We start from the raw sequence: 18,825 nt of genomic DNA on the forward strand, positions 1-18,825 counted from the left end.
ACGCTATGAGTAGCATGCTGACGGGTCGAGCACGTGTTGTATATGTTGGCGATGAATTCATTCATTTATCCAAAGGTGGTTTGGATGGTAAAATTGTTGCATTCAAAGATTCATGGCTTGCAACTAGCTATGATTTGCAAGACTGGGTCACTTTTAAAGCGAAATCATACGAAGCTGTGAGTTATTATTAAAAAAAAATTTCTTCCTTCAAATGATAAACTTCATTTTTTACAGTTTAAAACTATCTAGAAGAAAAAAAAAAAAAAAAAAAAAATGAAGAAATGTTCCATAAAATGTCTGTTATCCCATTATTCTTCCATATTAGGATTATTTTCGTCATAATTCTTCTTGTTTCATTCTCTTCCTGTAGCTAATTTAAAGTTTTGAGATTATGTGAGTTTATGTTTCAGTTGATATATTTTTTTACAGGAACCTCCTCATTGTAATTTTGGTGTTCGATTCAAAGCTCTAGCAAAAAGTGTAAAATTTGAATCAAAGGCCGTAATGTCGGAAGGTATTGGGACATTTTTTAAAGTAGACGAACATCAAGGCCAGTATGGTTTTATTACGGTATGTTTCCGGTATGTTTTCGGAAAATAGAAGTGATATGTACATTTTGTGTTTTTACTTTGTTTATATGAGTTATCTGTTTCTAATTAATTTTTTTCCATCTCCAATGAATCATTGAAATTCACAAATAATCGTAAAAACTATTTTTTCTACTCACCTGTTGGTAATTAAGCATTTTTTTCTAATGTTTCATGCAAACTAGGGAAACTTAGATCTTTTATTGTCGTGCATTTTTTTTTTTTTAACAAACATTGCGATAATGCAAAGTTTTTCTTTTATTACACGAGCCTTTACCTTATTTTTGCAACCTTAAAGTCTCTTTAACATCGGAAAACTTATGAGAAATGTACTTCATTAAATTTCATTTAGACAAATGATGGTAATACAGTCTATTTCACTGCAAGCGTTGTTCGCCCGGAAACACAAGTAAATTACGTTTTCCTTTTTTTTTTTTTTTTTTTTTTTTTTAGTAGCTATCTGTCTATTTATCTATATACCTATTTTTTTTAGTATCTATATATCTGTTTATCTATCTATCAATAGATTGATGAGTATAGATGGAAGACAGGTAGTTTTGTTTTCAAATGAGTTGGCATTAATTTTCAGGGCGAACAAATAGAAATACGTAAATTTCTTCAATAAATTACCAGATTAAATGAGATGACTTATATTGTTTTCAGGATATTCGTAGTGCATTTAAAACTGGCGTACAAATACGATATAAAGCGATTGAACAAAAGCAAAATAATTGTCGTTGGAGAGCAATTGCTGTTTGTAACAAAAATGCTACATTTGAGAGCTTTTCGTCGCGACAACAGAAGCCTGCTGATATATCGAACAATAAGTAAATATGTGAAATTTGTTAAAATTATTTTATAAACTGTAGATATTTTTAAGCTACGTTAAGCTTTCGGAAGAATATCTCATTCGTCATACATCAATGTTCATGTTAATTTTATGGAACTTTTAAGTTCTGCTTCGAAATTTTAGACAAGTTGCTGCAACTCTTAAAAAAACATCTCAAAGCTCTACACCAACAGCGAATACTGTGACAAAGCATGTTGCAAACAATGAAGTGCATCCCAATGGCCTGGTAAATACATTTAGCTGACATAAAGATTCTATAGTAATTGCTCTAGTTTTTTTGATTTTTAATTTTTTTACTATATATATATATATATATATATATATACTGTAATTTTAGCAGACTGCAACATGGGCAACGAATAATTTGTCTCAGAATAATAATATACAATCGACGAAACAATCAAATTCAGCGCTTGATTCATGTCCAAATTCTGTTTCTTATTCCGAAACTTCGGGTGCTATAGGATCGAAGCTATTGTCGTCTACTTCTCTTCTAACGACGAATGCTTTATCATCATCAGCTTCATTTGTTGAATCTACAGGAAGTAAGTTTTTTGAATTTGTTATATCTTTTTTGAAATTTTAAATTTTAAAAAAAGTGTCTTGAACTTTCCAGGATTTCCCGTTAAGAAAATTTTCAATTTTTCTATGTGAGCTAATTTGTTTTGAAGTATTCGTGTTAGAATACTTTCAAGACTGTCGTCATTTTATTATTTCTCTTTCATTTTCATATTCTCAAATAGCAAATCTCATTTGATTAGGAAATTTTTTACATTTTTTTTTTTTTTTTTTTTTTTTAGGAGGGGTTAATTCTTGATAGAAAAATCTAGGTAATTATATCATTTTTTCAGCTGGTGATGCTTATGAAGATGCTGTCAGATTGATGGCATATTTTAGGCATTTAGTAACTGAATGCTCATGTCAGTCATGTATTTTACGTTAATGATCTCTTCGTGACTGATTTATAATTTATCTAATATCTAACTTTAGCTTTATTGTGCATTTAATGCAGTAAAATATACAATTGATACTGTTCTATTAACTATTAATTAACGTTCTATTAACTTCTTGGAAGTATGACTTTTCCAAATGCTTTCCATTTCCTAATTATCATATGATACTTTTTTTTTTCGTTTCTTCACATTAGCATTCCGTCAAACGTATCTGTTAATGTGTTCTTGAACATGAGATTGTATTAAATTTGAAATTATTTGAACTTAATTAAATGACTTGTTTCATAATATATCTAAATATATAATTTGAATTATCTTATTTATAAATTATCCTTTTTTTTTTTTTAATCTATTTGTAAAACAAATATACACTTCTGGTTTAACAGAAAGTTTTGCAGGCAATTTCAGTACAAATATTTCACTAATTTTTTTAACCGATTAATATAAGTTCGTAATGCTTCTTCTGTTGTAATTAGGATTTATGAATTGTTGAGTCTACTAAAAATATTTTTCTACTTATGCTTTATCACCGAAAATGGATCATGATCTCTTGTTGATGGTACACCTATGTTTAAATATATTAAATGTGAACATTGGCTATCCAATTCAAAAGAATCTTGTAGCATTCTATTGATTCGTTTAATCTATGCTTCAAGCAAATCTTTTTCTGTATAATCTTTATGGAGTGTTTTCTTAATTTATAATGCTCCTGTTTTGGTGTCATTGAACAATAATATTGCATTTTAATATTACTGTTGAACTGTTTGAATAATTTTTTTTTTTCTGTGAAATTGCATTTAAATTATTTATTTCTCAAATTAAAATATTGTCGTAACACAATTTGCATTGAAATGGTTCTCCATCGGATAAATTTATACTTTAATTTGTACAAATTTTTAATCATTTTACTTTTTTTTTTTCATCAGGGAAAGAACTAATAGATTGTTACAGTGGATAAATTTAATGGTTAGTACTAGAGTAGTATTAAGAGAGAAGTTGAAATTTTTTTGAGAGTTGAAATATTGTTTTTTATCTAATTTTATCCAAATGTTTATCAAAAACTGATGACATACCTGTTTAAATATATTAAATATAGATGATCATGTGGCTTTCCAAAAGGATTTTGTAGCATCTGTTGATTCCTTTAATTTATGCTCTAAAAGATATATTATTGTACGAATTTAATTAGCTGATTTATTTGCAGTATGTTGAACAAAAGAGTAAGAGAGGAGATAAGATTGGTTGTGTGATGTTCAAGTTCTACAGAATATCTATTCGAATTATTTGAAAGGTTAGAATTGTGTTTAGCGTATAAAAGTTCAAATCATTATCCTTTCGTATTGATAGAATTAACCGATTTCAATTTGGAAATTTTAAGCTGGAAGGGATTGAAGTGATTCATTTATAAAAGCTCATTCAATTCAAATTTGACTTAGCCATCTTTTGTTGATGCTTGTTTTCTAAGTTAGGCATTATCGTCTGTGTGTTATACAAATACTTTCAAAGATGTTTTCATTTTATTACAGGATTTCTATTAAACAATGCCGATTGAAATAGTGGCAAAATTAGATCGTGAATCCGCGGTATATCTTGCTGGGGAAGCTATACAATGCAAGGTTTTTCTTTTTTTTTTTTTTTTTTTTTTTCTGCTTTTTTTATTGGTTGCAAACTGTTATTGTGTTCTATCTAATATATAACTATTATTAGATAGAGTGATAGATCGAGCAATCGAGCTAATATTATATCTACGTTAACATATTAAGTTTGCATTTTTCCTAACTTTACTTATTATACTGTCCAATTCATTATCATAGATTATCATTCCAAAATATTCTAAGTCATTAACAATCCATTCATAGTCGTTTTTCCTTTTTCGCTCCACCTATAGAATTTAAACTGGGATTTTTTTTATGATAGAATTTAAATCTGATTTTCCTAAATTTCCCATCCATCTTTAATTTTGACCATGTATAGTCTACTAAATGTTCATATAAAGCAAGTATTATTATTTATGCTATCATTAATAGATTAGTCATTAGTGCTGTATGGCTAAAACATTTTTATCAATTTTTTTTTTTTTTTCTGATAAAGCTAATTTTCATAACTACTTTTCGATTTCTGGAATTTTTTTTTTCTGTGAAAATTCTCAAAATGCATTTCATTTTAGTATGATATATCCACAATATGTCATACAAAAATTAAACCATTATAATGTAACTCTTTATAAATATTATGTTATTAATGTTTTAGGTAATAGTACAAAATATTGGTAATCATGAGGAATCCTTAGCATGGGGAAGCGTTCATGTACAATGCGAACGAATTGTCCGAGGAAATAAAGCCGATATTCCTTTATCGAGAAAAAGTTCAGGCGAAGAAAAATCGAAAACGGTTGCGACAACTGCAATGTCACGTTCCGCTTTTACTGTTTTTTCTTGCCGACCGGTTATTTTATTTTGTGAACTGGTGTTACATACTGGTGAAAGTCGTAATTTTGAATGTACGCAACAGTTACCATTGGATTCTATACCACCATCATTCAAGTTTATTCTTATTTCATTTTGTTGCTTGTTAATTCATATTTTCGAAGAATATTTTTTGTGCTGCATGTCATTTTGGCCTAATTCACTTTATATCATAATGTTTACATGTTTTCAGAGGACATCTTGTGCGTTATATCTATAAATTGACGCTTGGCGTGCAACACGTTAAGTCACCAATCAAACTGATACACGTTCCATTACGAATCATACAATCTGATCTTGGATTGACGTTGCCATCCTCACCGACGCTTGTTAACCCTTTCATTAGCAACCGTAGTGTTGGGTAACAACTACTTTATTAATTTAGTGATGCTCGTTTTTGTAATTATGGATTGTTTGTGTAATTTTCACATTATGTTTTCGTTTTCACAAGCAATTTAGTTTCTTTTTTAAATTAAATACTTGCAATTCGACCTTTTCAAAAAAAAAAAAAAAATCCGATGTTTCAGACCGTCAATTGTTGATTTAGCTATGGAAGCGAGTGACTGTTTAACAGCACCTCATGGAGTTTATAGTTATAATATAACAAATGCATTCGGTCGAATTGCCAACTTTTTGCTCAATAAAAAAGCCTACAAATTAGGGGAAGATGTTATTGGGAGATTTAATTTCGATAACTGTGGCGTACGATGCCTTCAGGTTTATAAAGTTTTACATTTTATAAAAGAAAATTTTTTTTTTATTTTTTAAAGCAGTTGCTAGAAAATACTTAGTATAATTACCGCTTCTTACGCCGTGTTAGTTTTTTATCTTGTAATAAATAAATTATATATATAGAACGAAAATTCTAACTATTGAAAGATGAGTTTTCTCGGTTTGATGTTACATCGAAATTGAGAGTGTGATCATTTAACTCACTGATTATAAATTAAAAAATGGAAAGTATATTGACGTCAGGACAACAAGTGCGTCTTCAAATAAGCGAAGAAAAAGCACTCCAATCTTTTCTGATCTATATATCTTCCCTACTACTTTTTTTCACAAAAATTGTAGAAGTTAATTAATTTTTAATACACACTCTGCTCAGTTTATTATTTGTTCAAAATTAATTTCAGTTTGCTGTTAGCTTACAGTCAGTTGAAAACTTAGTAAATGAAGAATGGTGTTCACATACATTTGTAACTACCCATATGACTGAGCATATTGTTTGTGCATATTGGACTGAAGCAGCAATACGACTACATATACCACTTTCTGCAACATCTACGTTTTATACAGATACGGGTAAGTTTTCAAAGTAATGATTGAGTATAATGAAACATGAAAAAAAAATTTTGAGGTTTGTTTAAGATCTTTTAAATGCTATTTGGTAATACATAAAGAAATTTGGAAAACTGGCCTTTACATTTCCAAAATGAAAAAGCCTTTAAACCTTTACATTTATATAAGTTTGTATACCACTAATTTGCTAAATTAACGTTGAGAATAAATAGAAGTAATGATTAGTGAAAATGAAAAACTATCTCTTTAATTATGTAACCTTTCCTAGTCGTTTTAAGCATTAGTCATGTACACTTCTTTGCATTTTCATTTATTCTTTTAGTGTTATACCATTCATAGCATATAGCATATTATCCATTTTTGTATATTTTCCAGTTCATTTGAAATGGCGCCTCCATTTCGAATTCGTAACATGTAATGACTTTAATGAAGAAGTGGAAGAAGGTCTTTGGCAGGCACCTACAAATGTTAATATAGAAACTATGGCATGGGATTTGGATATTAAGGTTTGCTACTATTTTCAAGTACCAAATTTTTACTTCTCGTAGCCTCTAATGAATCGAATAAATGTTCCGACAATCTGATCAAATTTCAGGTTTTCCCATGTAATCCACATAATGCAGCTCTTACATTACCAAGTCCAACTACTCCTGCTTCCATTATTGTTTAAATTGTAATTTATATCACAGGAAGCTAGGGCTGTCTTTTTTTTTGTTACTGTATACAAAATGGAATGCTAAAAACAAAAATCCAATATGATCACAATTTTATACATTTAGTCAAACTTACAATGAAATGAAATTCTGTACAATTTGTAAGTCACCGAACTATGAAAGGAAAACTTTAACAAATGGATGAATAGTTGGCTCCTAACGTAGCCAACGATTTATATTGTTTCGAAATTCACACTATAATTATTAAAAGTACAGGAAGCAATAACGGAAGTTTGTGGTGAGAAATCTGCATCATATAACAATTTTTCACCTAGTTTGTTATTTTCCTGAAGAATATCAAAATTATCCTTTTTCATTACTATCCAACCACCGTACATGCACGAGACAACATAGGAATTTTCATCAGCAATGCGTATGCTCCATGCACTACCATTTATCTGGAAAATGAATGTTTTTGTCTGTGAATTAAGTTAATTTTGTTTTTATTTCCAAATATTTATTTTCTTCCGAGACTCATACTACATAAAAGCGAATTTTAAAATTTGAAATTGAAATGATTTGCCGGAATAATTCTACAATTCGATGAGTAGTATAACTCGAAATTCAGGTTTCCTTTAGGTAACATATATATATATATTAGCTAAAAAAGTTTTAAAATGTACAAAATTTTAATTTCTAGTTTGATTTGAGAATCATACGAAATTCTAGATTACAAATTACGATCCTCTAATCAAATATCTCATTATTATTTCTAGAATAAATTTTTTTATAAGTTTTAAAATGTCGGAAACAGAAATAAATTTGAAAAATAAACCTTTTTGTCAAGAATATATTGAGCGAAATTCCTAAGATCGATGCGATGTAGGTGATCATCGTATGAACCACTGATAACATATTCTGAATTTTCTGTATGAAGCGAAATGACACCGCACTGATGTGTCTTATTAACAGTTACTGGTTGTTTTGTACCTAATCGCAAATCCCATAGTTTTAGTAGATTATCTTCACCGCCCGATAGGATGCAATTGGTATCAAGCCAAGTCGTTGTCCAAACCTCACACGGTTCATCAGTATATGGTGAAGTATGTCCCAGAAAGGAGAAAGAAATGTTTCCTAAAAATGAAGAATACAAAAAAACATTGATACATGGAAAACTTCAAAATAAGTAGAAAGATGCTGATACTTCCATACCTCTCGAATTTATCTATCTTATCTAAAGATAGATAAATTATTTTAATTAATTTACTAACTAACAGAGATCTATGTCAGAAACCTGAAAATTATTCTACATTGCTTAGATTAATTACGGTAATCCGATTAACACTAATATTAGAGAATACTTCCTGTCTTCTGCTTTAAAGTACAATTAACAGAAGAAACCAGATATTAAGCGCTGGAAATGATTTCATTCTGTGCTTTTACTATTTATATTTTATTACCTTAATTATCATATCACTTTTTTTCCATTGGTGTGCTTTTATAGTTGAGAATGAAATTTAATGCTGAGATTTGATACAAATGTTATTCCATATATAACTTGAGGACTATTTCTACTTCCACTCTCAAATTTAAAAAATTACTACTCCAATTTCCACAGCTTCAAGATCTGAGCTTTAATGCAAAAAGAAAAAAAAAAAATACCCGTTTCTAGATTAATAACATGCACTGTTCCACAAACATCGGAGCAGAGTGCAAAATTTCCACAAATTGCAATCGAAAGTAGAATTTCCTTTTTGGTAACCGGCAAAATATGTGCAGCATCCAAATTACTATTGACCACACCAACTGATCCGGTTGTTAAAGCAGAAATAATATACCCATCAGGCTGCATAGCAAAACGGAAAACTCCTCCCGGTAAAGCGATTAATTTATCCACCTTATTTCCATGTAATCTGTATATGCTACCGGAATGAGTATTATGGTTATGCAGCTGATAAGTTGCAACAATACATTTCAGCGATTTCTTCTCTATAAATTCCAAAGCAGCGGGTTTTTCATGGAGGATGAGCGAGCAAGTCTCCATAATTAGACTTTCCCAAATCTAAAGATTTAGTTGGAAAATATACAACGAATTATTGCTGCCGAACACTTCGATCAGTTTCTATTAGACATTCTCGTACAAGAATCCGAGCACGGATGATATTTCGTTTCAAACGTTCTGAACAAATTTTATTGTTTGTATATGATGGTCGAATATCCTTTCCCAATTCTTCAATCACCTACAAAAAATATTTGAAATCTTATGCAATTCAATATTTATTCAATTCAACACTTAAGAAGAAAACCAATAATTAATGAAAATGACTGACGTGTCCACCGTTTTTCTAACTATTCCAAAGCCATAGGAAATTCGGAAGTCATGTTTGTATATTATTTTGAATAATAATGAGAATCAGTACTCAAACAATTCGTCAAAAAACAAATAATTAAAATCTGCGAATTTATAATTCGAAAATTCAAGAAGTAGGAAGCAACTAACACTCAATAACTGAGTGTATTTTGATGTTCCTGATACTTGGGCAGCCGGAACTGAATATTGCGGAAGTGTTGCAGTAGTTGATGATTGATTAGAGGTTAACTGCTGTATAGTATGTCCACCAGTTTCACCCGACATAACACTTGTCGGATGATTTACAGCACTACCTGAAAATCACACGGATGATGACTGATTAATAAGTATCAAAATTTTCTGAACCGACGATTATTTAAAAAACAAAAAAAAAGAAAACCGGCCAGTTCATTTTAATGTATCATAAATTCAACATATTATACATATATATATATATATATATATATATATATATATATCGAAATATCCGTAAATGAGTGCAAAGATCAAAATTTATTCCGGAAAACGGAATGGGGCAGAGACAACACGAGACAAATTATTCTACAATCGTTGCATGCTATGGTACATGAAATAGAAGTGCAATCCGGGATATTCAATGAATCATATCGGAGCTGCCGGATACATAAATTGGAATTGCCCATAAATTGGAATATCATACATTTCCTAGAATTGTTATTCTTTCCGGAAATTTTCTTTAAATTGTCCTACAAGAATTGTTTTATCCGGAAATCTTATACTGTGAAATCAGGATTATTTAACATTAAGCTTGACTCATATGAATGTCATAGTAATCTTGCATAATGGATTTAGGTATTCAACTTAAAATTTAAACAAATATTATTCTTTGTCCCAAAATTGCTACTAAAATTGTTTAAAATTAATTAAAATTATTACTTTTCCTAAAAATATATCAACTTTATTAGTTTCCTAATTCAATTTAATAATGTATTATATTCTATACATCTTTTTAATAGATAATTTTGAAAAAGTCTTTCATATATTCTATATCATACCTTTTGCATTTTAACTTATATTGAAAATTTTGAATACTGAATTTTTGCAGTTTGACTTTAGTCTAGAATCAATTGCCATTTATGGATATCTATGTGTTTAACAAGCTTTTAGAATTTTTTATCAGATTATTTCGGATTTTACTAAAATTTTTTTTAAGCGGAACATTAATCGGCTTCGTGCTATTTATTTAAGTGTTAAAAAAAGATTTTGTATTAAAATATGTTTTGAATTGGATGCAATAAATTAATTTTTCAGTATTGGCTTGGTAATATTGATTTGACTTGAAGAACATTAGCTGAATGGCTAACGTGAGATTTCATTTTTGTATTTTTATTATTATTATTTTTTTTTTTATAAAGGCTTAAAAGTTTATATTTTACTGGATAAATTGAATTTAAACTATGGAAGATAAACTTCCGAACAAGTTTGTTTTATGTCGTTCACATCCAGTAAGAAATCCGGATTTCTGAATCTTCCTTCATTATAGCTATTCTGGTTATGAATAATGATAACTCACTACTACAGGTATACAGGTATATTATATGAGATCTATTTGAATTTCAGACATATACATTTGAATTAAACATGACATGTGATGGATGCGCAAATGCAGCACGAAAAGTATTGTCGAAATTAGGTGGTATGTCAATCTTTGATGATGTATTTTTCCGAAATTTCAAAGAAGGTTAAATGCTGAAATATTTGATCAATAAGTTAATTCTCTAAACGAATTAATACCAAATATCGAAAACTGGTGGTCATATTTTGCATCATCAAGTGTTCCTTTCTTGTAATTTCATTCATTCTTTCTTTCACTTCCTAATTTGTTGGTTTTTTTTTTTTTGCAGATGATATATCAGATGTACAAATCAGTATACAGGATCAGCGTGTCGTTGTTACAACCACACTACCAGCTGATTCGATACTTGCAGTGCTGCAGAAAACTGGTAAAAAATGCAAGCAGATTTGTTGAAGGAACTCTCATCCACCATCAAAAGTTTTTTTTAAATGATTTTAATAGTTCCTTGAATGAAAAGTTCATGCTAATGCATTCTGGACTATGTATGGATTTGGAATTTTTAATCATGTCATCGATTTTCACCGTACTCAAATCCTGAATATTTTTCTGAATTTTTAGCGTGATATTTCCATTCTTGTTTTATAGCTTTCCTTTTTTCCATTCCTGTTCTTTGAGAGCGTTTCCAGTTTAGTTCATTTTTTATTATTAAAATGAGGTTTATCTAGGTTTTTGCTGCTGTATTCAACTGTTTTGTACCTCTACTATCCAGTTTTATTCAATTACATCTCGGTGCTTGAAGAGGAGAACAGGATCTTTGTCCAATTTATCATCGTTCCGAGTAAAGTTTTGATTTGACTATCATTTTATCTACTAATTATATTCATATTTTGTTCGGTACCTTGCTATATTTGTTCAATAATTTGGCTGCTATTCTAATTTATTCATTAATAAGGGATAATTAGCTTGTCTCCATTCTTTTATCTCTCCAAACTCGTACTTTTATATTAAGTGAAATGTTAAATCTGATCACAGTTGAGCACATTATATTGAAGTTTTATTTCAACACTTAGTTTTCACCGGCTTACCAAAGCATGCGATGTTTTAGTGGAAAACATTATCTGTCGTGTGCAAACATCACCAAATATGTGAGCCATACGAAGGAAATCAAATTTCGTGTATAGCATACGAACATGAGCATAATTACAATCCACCTGATTAATCATTTCGTGATAAAATTTGGGTTGTGCAGGAGGTTGATAAAAAGTGAGTGATCCGATACCCTGAATTATAGAAAAAAGGAAGCATAAGAGATTTGAAAACTAATTAAAGCGACTTAACTTAGAAAACCACTTAATTTCAATAAAACGTCTGTGCCTAAAAATAACTACTGAAATAGAGGGATAACCGAAATAGGCATTTCCCATAGAGAAACTATTGGCATCTTAGTTATTTTCTCAGAATAAAAAGAAGAATCATAAAAGCTTTATAAATACCTTAATATTATAACGTCGATAGAAATGAAATCGTTCTGTTATAAGCATAAATTTCTTTTCCTTCTTATAGAATAATGCCCGCGCTTTTGCTACCTGTAAATTATGGCTTTATTTTAGAAATTGTAGTTTTTCTACCAGAAAATCTCGGGGAAAGGATGTCGCTAATACTGTAGATCAGAAATCATCATATCATTATTTCTCGAGCGAAGACAAAAGCAACTGAGAATATACCAAAGACAAATGGTAGTATCACAGTCATAAACTTTTTTCCCCGCTATTTGGTATTTATTACTTCTGGAGAAAAAGATAAGCAGAAAGTTTAATAGTAAAGACTGACCTTTCCCTCCTTTGCGTACTCATGAAGTTGGACGAAGCTTTCATTTTCATTCTTTAGATAGTTCCGAATTCTTACGAAGTCAAAATAAGATGGGATAAAAATAACTGTACCCAATTCACACTTCGGCAGAATCTTTTCCTGAAAAGTCATTTGTATTTATTTCGAAGGTAGCATCTTCTCTATGACGCCGTATATGTGCATGTACATATCATTTCGTTAAAAAAATGTTCTATAAAAAAATTCATTAATTTTCAAAAGTTCGCATTATCCTTATTGACTTGGATAAAAATACCTTGAAAAAATTAAATCGGATATCAGACTGATTCTCTGCTACGTCAACATCGATTCGCTGCAACTCCTGGCAGTATGGAATCTCTATCTGAAATTGCCAAAATCTCCGATAACGGTATCAATTATTGCATAATAAAGAATTACTAGTTCGAGACTTTATGTTTATTCCATATTTGACCAAAACTATCATCATACCAGAAATTTCCTTCAATGAAAAAGTACTTTCTTATATCCTCATTGATCAAACTGAATATCAAAGTCAGGGAAAGGCAAGTTATTATTAATTGTATATTGCGGAAGTTGATTAACTAATTTCACGTTCGCTTGAAAGTTTAAATATCCGTCAAGTTTATAGTTATTAACCCTGAAACTTTAATCTATTTTGTACAAAAAAGAGGAAAAAACAAACATTATTTAGCAATCCTTCACTTCGTGTCAGTAGCTTGACAAATCCAGCAAAATTCTTACAATAAACAGCAAATAGTGCGTCACATTCCGCACGACGTTCTTCTGATATTAGCACTGTTTGCCTAATAATATAATTTATTTCCTAATTTGATAAATCCCATTAGTTTATACACATATTGTTCAAAAGTTAAAAAAAAAAAAAAGAAAAAAAAGACCTGTAAAATTTGGAATATTGTTCAAGGCTCCAACGCCGAACTCGTGATATATCAACTGTGAGTTTCTTGGGTTGTATATGTAAACTACTCATAATATTTAACAAATGTTCCCAATTTTGCATTAGCAATATGTCAGCCTAAATTTCTTTAACTGTTTTTCTTTAAATAACATAAGTTTTGAGCAGGAAAAGTATAGAAATCTTCAATAACTAAATCTAGCATTTGATTCCGGTAGATTCTGATATTTATGAATATTATTCATCCCGACAATCACTTTTCACCACAAAAATACGTTGTAAAAGCAACGAAAAATTCATAAAAATGACTGTTTTAAATCCCTTCAAAAAGAAAAACGAACCTACCTTATCAATGATTAACACTTCTATGGAAGCCAAAAAGTCCGTTTCACGTTCCTCACTACCTTCACCTACAATCATCCGTAAACCTAGTGGTGAAGCAATTAAAATATCCGATTCATCAAATGCTGTATAAAGTTTTAAACTTTTTTTGGCAATTGCAACACCAATCCGGAAGCAATCATCAATATTTCCGCTCATAAGTTCCCGGTAATCAACAGAAACCTGAAAAGTAATAAATAAAATTGCTGTATGAAAAAATGAAACGAAAACATACGGGCAATAAAAAAGAATACCTAATGGTAAATTTGATAAAACATCGATAAAACTTTTACTGATAAATTGATAAAAACATAAATGCGATTGAGATAAATGAACAGTCTCATAAAATTGGCGGTGATTTTTTGAAACTTCGACCTTTCTTTTTTCTGATATTTTGAAACCCGTATCGCCATACTCCGTTCTGAATCGCCGATAATTCGAAATAAACGGCTTATCTGAATCACCAAAAATTAGCAATCGAAAATTTTCAATAATTGGAAAGACATCCTTTTTCATTGGGCAAATAATTAGCACTTTTGGTCGAGATAATCCTTGATCACGTGCATTTTCGATATCATCATCGGTTAGTGTTCCCTGAACATGAAATTTAAACTTGAAAAAAAAATTTTCATTAGTCAATTAAAAATATTTTAATAAAACGTATAAAAATATGAGAAAACATATGATACAAATATAAAACGTGAATAAGTGATCATTCCTCTTTTCTTCCGCATCAAAACTTAGTCTCGAATCACATAGTAAAATTTTTGAAGTATATTAAATCGAAAAAAACCACATAGTATAATTTTCAAATCATACAGCAAATGTTGGGAGCAAGTATATTAAATGAAAAAGATATACTATTACTCTGTATATGTTCGGTAAAATAAAGGAATATTATCTTATCTATCTGATGATACAGCAACAAGATTTACTAATATTTAACTAATAATTAAGTAAAAATGATTTCATCAGAAAACAAAAAAAAATCACCTTTTCGCGACGTTCTTGCAAAAATTGCTTATTTTTTATTACGATATTTCGTGTTTGCGTAACATGATTGATAGCATGCAAACAATACAATGGCTAAATTATTTTCGCTTTATAGTTTAAAATTTTGATTCAACTTTTAAGAGATGAAAAAGAGAAATTAAGCAGGAGATTTCTCCACAATTTACTTTGCATTATGTTCACTATATAATTATTGGAAATGATGAAAGAAACAGTAACTGTGCAATCGATTTTTAATCCTGCTGCACACAGATCGATGTATCTGCCGATAATGGAATATAATGATAGCTGTGCTTTGCTTAGTGGATTTCCATTAAAAATTTCAAAATTCTTCACTAATCTTGAATTTAGACCAAAATTTCTAATTTCTTCCTGTTTTAGAGTAGTATCATCGAGTTTAAAATAACGCTGTTGGAATAAACCTATCCCAAGATCTTCCTGAAAAAAGGGTATTACATACAATAATTCACAGATTTTGATTAAAGTGCATTTAACAAAATAAATTATATGCAAATACCAACCAGAACAATACGCTTCGATTCATTGGTTGATGCTAATAATCCATCCGCAACAACTGGATCTAAAGTTTGCTCGAAATGTTGATGGAAGTAATTTGTGGTAGTATTCTCACCATCTCCAAATGCTTCCCCAAATTTTCGTTTCCCTTTGATCATGCCTTCTTTCAGTGCGACTTCAAACTTATAAAATTCATCGAATATTATGAAAAAGACTGAAATCCGAAGTACTATCGACAAAAGAGAAATAGCAACGATTTCCCCAACAAAAGTAACAAACTTATCTTTTAGTCGTAGGATTAGTAGAAAGATGTTCAATATGGTCAGATAGTGAAAATGGGAGAGGATAAATAGAAAAACAAAAATTCGAGGAAATATTTTTTCTTCAAAAAATGAAATATAATTCAATATAACATAGATCTATAAAAGGAATGATAATCAGGGTACATTCGTAAGGGCAAAATTATACTTCCTTCCAAATAACATTTTTACATATTTCCAAGTATACAGTAGTGGAGGAATACATTGTTGCAGACAAAAAATTCCACCGAAGTGGTAAATATATTTTATTGGAGACAATGAAATCTTGAAAGCCAAACAAATGGCAGTTACAAATATCATAAAATAATAAAACACAATCGTAGTTTACATGAAGAAAATTCTGTTAAAGAAGATACAGGCTCACTGTTCATTTGTAGCGGCTTGTTCAGGCCTCATTGCATCTGGTACAGGTGGTGGAATTGATAGAGGTTCAATGATAACGTCCTCTTCTTCTGAAATTGCAAACAAGATTAGTAAAATCACTAAATAAGACAGAAAAAGATATGTCATTCATCGAAGTGTTCCATTTATCGATGAAAATATCTGTGAAGACACCGTGAGTTATCTCCTACTTCTAGCAGGAAGCAAACCTCAACATCACCACAATTCTGAATGGTTATACGAAAACACACACAAAAAAAAAGGATTTGATTCAGTTAGTTAAAATTGATCTAGCCTTTTCCTAGTTTTTAAAATGAAACACCTTATTTTATCGCCTTATCAACAAATGAATTGACAAAACTTCTAACAATCTAGATACTCCTGTAACTAAATTTTTTTTTTAAAGCACTAAAAGTCTACTAAATTCGCTGCTTATTTGAAAAGGAAAAACTTTTTCGAAAGCACTTATATGATTATGAAAATTAAATATATATATATATATATGAAACTGAAAATCTCTTTTATGAATTATTCTACCCTTACCGTTAGCAACAACAAGTGCTAGCGGTGCCGGTGCTTGAGCACGAGAATTCTGAGGGGTATAACCACACTCCGAAAGAGTTTGACGGTCCTCAATTGTATGCCAGAAACCATCCTCGGTTTGCTTCTTCAAAATCTGCTTATTGATTGGCACCTAAAAATATAATTAATGAGTAAAAATTAAGTAAAACCTTTTATTAATTTTGTTAAAATATTAAATCTCTTTTATTAAAATCCCCAGTTATAATATATTCTGAAATCAAGTAAAACAAAACCGAAATAAATCAGCTCACCTTTAGAATACCTTCAATTATTTTCTTAAGTTCCAAAACTGTCGCATTTTCTTTTACATCACAAAAAATATGCGTTTTACGACGCAATATTTCAAAAAAGAGTTCCTGGAAATTCTATGTGATAAAATATGCCGAAAGAGATCTTTTATACAATCAACTTTCATTAAAAAGAGTATTAAGAGATAATTTGATATATTAACAAAACTTACATGTTTAAAAATTTAATACTAAGAAGTCACATACACACATACACACACACACACACACACACACACACACACAGATTAAAATAAGTTGAGGATGTGTGGCAAATAAACATATTCAGTCAAAAATTATCATAGCATTGTCAGAGAATTTGTCAAAAAAAAAAAAAAAAGAAAAAACATGACAACGAAAGAAAGAAAAAACGAACCATTTTACTAGTATCCACAGATGTGGATATTTGGTCAGACATTGAGCATTACTCAATAAGTCATACAAACGAAGTGAATGAATGAATGCTGCAAATAGAAATTATGTAAAAATTGAAATATATAAACTTCGAACACGATTAAATGAAGCGATCAGACAATAAAAATACTGTCAGTCTTTACAGATGCATAAGCTAACAAAATTTTTTAAACCAAAGATTCCAAAATTGAAGAAAAAAGGAATTAACTATCAAACAATCAGCGTTTTAGAAAGCAGTTAACATGAAACACTAAAAATAATTTGAATCAGATGAGAACTATCCTATTAAGAATTTTTGAATTTTTTAACCAAATCATTACAAGCTCCGATTATTAAAAAAGAAAAAACCAGATCATTAAAAGCAAGAAACATCAAACATAACTATGCACTGCTCACTCCTAAAAAATTCACAATCCCTTTTTTTGCGCATGACTGTTCAGTTTGATCATGTCAATTTGCTGGCCAATCCTTTTAACATAGTAAGAAATTCATCCAAAAGATAATTTTCATATCTTTGATGAGTAAAAAGGCAGAGAAAAATCAAATCAGAAAATCAAAATAACACATTTTAATAACAGAAATTCACTGTCCACGTAATATAAATGACTTCATTTAAAAAACTAATTAACAAACCTTTAATTCCTATTTCTATAATCTAATATTGCAAGTTCAACCTCGTTAATGATTTCCAAGAAAAGACTTTTCAATTGTTATGTAAAAAAAAAAAACACTTTTATGAGTTGGATCTCTCTCTGACACTATATATTTAAATCCTGAGATAAGGGTAATCGATGAAAGCGGAAATTTTACAAATAAAATGAGGAAAATAACTAATTTGCAGCATACCGAAAATATACGATAAACTTCTGAAGCTCAAGAACAGTTCGTCAAATTTTATTAAATCAAAATTAGTTGCATTTTACATTTTACATACAGACAAGACATGGAGAAACAGTAAATATATATGAAGTTTCGAATTTGAAAATAACAACAAAAAATGCTGAGACCAGCAGTTAACCTCGTAAAAACTTTTACAAGCATCACGAAAAAAAAAGTAATATCGTCATCATAAAGGATATTTCTCACTTGCTTTGTTGAGATCAAAGCTAATTTTAGCTAACCATTCTATATGAATAGCGTGCTGATAATATATAAAGACGAAAGCATCTATCTATATTTGTAAGATACAATATCCAAATTAGAGTATAACAGGTGAAATCTCTTCCTCCTTTATGACGATATTATTTTCAATATAACGTAAATGGCTTCAAATTATTGATGTTACATACTTGAAAATAATTTCATTTATATGGATGAGAATCTTTACTACCTATGCAATATAAAAACGAATAATACAGTGGTCAAGTGAGCACAAGAATACATTTTAAACACCCAGAGTGTTGACGAAATTTAGAAGAGAAAATATTTATAAATCTTTACACAACATTTATTAAATTATT

The 18,825-nt window shown here is 29.7% G+C and overlaps 6 protein-coding genes across 8 annotated transcripts; 3 read left to right on the forward strand and 3 right to left on the reverse strand.

Annotated features, from left to right (window-relative positions):
- Positions 1-5: 5 nt before the first annotated feature.
- Positions 6-2,380, forward strand: Bm11098 (Uncharacterized protein; the record flags this gene model as incomplete). Its single annotated transcript, XM_001896205.1, has 7 exons — positions 6-176; positions 430-570; positions 940-996; positions 1,251-1,414; positions 1,561-1,663; positions 1,775-1,982; positions 2,289-2,380. 7 exons carry the CDS (start codon positions 6-8, stop codon positions 2,378-2,380), a joined length of 936 nt encoding a protein of 311 aa, XP_001896240.1.
- Positions 2,381-3,931: 1,551 nt separating this feature from the next.
- On the forward strand, positions 3,932-6,824 carry Bm5056 (the record flags this gene model as incomplete). 2 transcript variants are annotated; one of them, XM_001896206.1, is made up of 7 exons in its annotated part: positions 3,932-4,006; positions 4,641-4,933; positions 5,049-5,216; positions 5,383-5,572; positions 5,989-6,157; positions 6,530-6,660; positions 6,750-6,824. In XM_001896206.1, 7 exons carry the CDS (start codon positions 3,932-3,934, stop codon positions 6,822-6,824), a joined length of 1,101 nt encoding a protein of 366 aa, XP_001896241.1. The 2 variants fall into 2 exon arrangements, with proteins under 2 accessions (XP_001896241.1, XP_042933826.1); XM_043077892.1 differs by having other exon boundaries at positions 4,641-4,798.
- A 216-nt stretch (positions 6,825-7,040) lies between these two features.
- On the reverse strand, positions 7,041-9,442 carry Bm6542 (WD domain protein, putative; the record flags this gene model as incomplete). Its single annotated transcript, XM_001896207.2, has 5 exons — positions 7,041-7,265; positions 7,643-7,941; positions 8,470-8,796; positions 8,918-9,047; positions 9,308-9,442. 5 exons carry the CDS (start codon positions 9,440-9,442, stop codon positions 7,041-7,043), a joined length of 1,116 nt encoding a protein of 371 aa, XP_001896242.2.
- Positions 9,443-10,847: 1,405 nt separating this feature from the next.
- Bma-cuc-1 (heavy metal-associated domain containing protein) lies at positions 10,848-11,567 on the forward strand (the record flags this gene model as incomplete). The annotated part of the gene is made up of 3 exons (XM_043077893.1): positions 10,848-10,877; positions 11,041-11,189; positions 11,438-11,567. The coding sequence occupies 3 exons, from the start codon at positions 10,848-10,850 to the stop codon at positions 11,565-11,567; spliced, it is 309 nt and encodes a 102-aa protein (XP_042933827.1).
- Positions 11,568-11,785: 218 nt separating this feature from the next.
- On the reverse strand, positions 11,786-15,539 carry Bm6511 (the record flags this gene model as incomplete). 2 transcript variants are annotated; one of them, XM_001896210.2, is made up of 11 exons in its annotated part: positions 11,786-11,992; positions 12,206-12,298; positions 12,543-12,680; positions 12,835-12,921; positions 13,243-13,363; positions 13,457-13,593; positions 13,819-14,037; positions 14,230-14,448; positions 14,848-14,940; positions 15,085-15,303; positions 15,387-15,539. In XM_001896210.2, 11 exons carry the CDS (start codon positions 15,537-15,539, stop codon positions 11,786-11,788), a joined length of 1,686 nt encoding a protein of 561 aa, XP_001896245.2. The 2 variants fall into 2 exon arrangements, with proteins under 2 accessions (XP_001896245.2, XP_042933828.1); XM_043077894.1 differs by lacking the exons at positions 14,848-14,940; positions 15,085-15,303; positions 15,387-15,539 and having other exon boundaries at positions 14,230-14,370.
- Positions 15,540-16,061: 522 nt separating this feature from the next.
- On the reverse strand, positions 16,062-17,369 carry Bma-elb-1 (Uncharacterized protein; the record flags this gene model as incomplete). The annotated part of the gene is made up of 4 exons (XM_001896211.2): positions 16,062-16,153; positions 16,626-16,776; positions 16,916-17,020; positions 17,328-17,369. 4 exons carry the CDS (start codon positions 17,367-17,369, stop codon positions 16,062-16,064), a joined length of 390 nt encoding a protein of 129 aa, XP_001896246.1.
- Positions 17,370-18,825: the final 1,456 nt, after the last annotated feature.

The sequence above is a fragment of the Brugia malayi genome, assembly GCF_000002995.4.
Source record: "Brugia malayi strain FR3 genome assembly, contig: Bm_v4_Chr1_scaffold_001, whole genome shotgun sequence".
Lineage (NCBI taxonomy): Eukaryota > Metazoa > Nematoda > Chromadorea > Rhabditida > Onchocercidae > Brugia > Brugia malayi.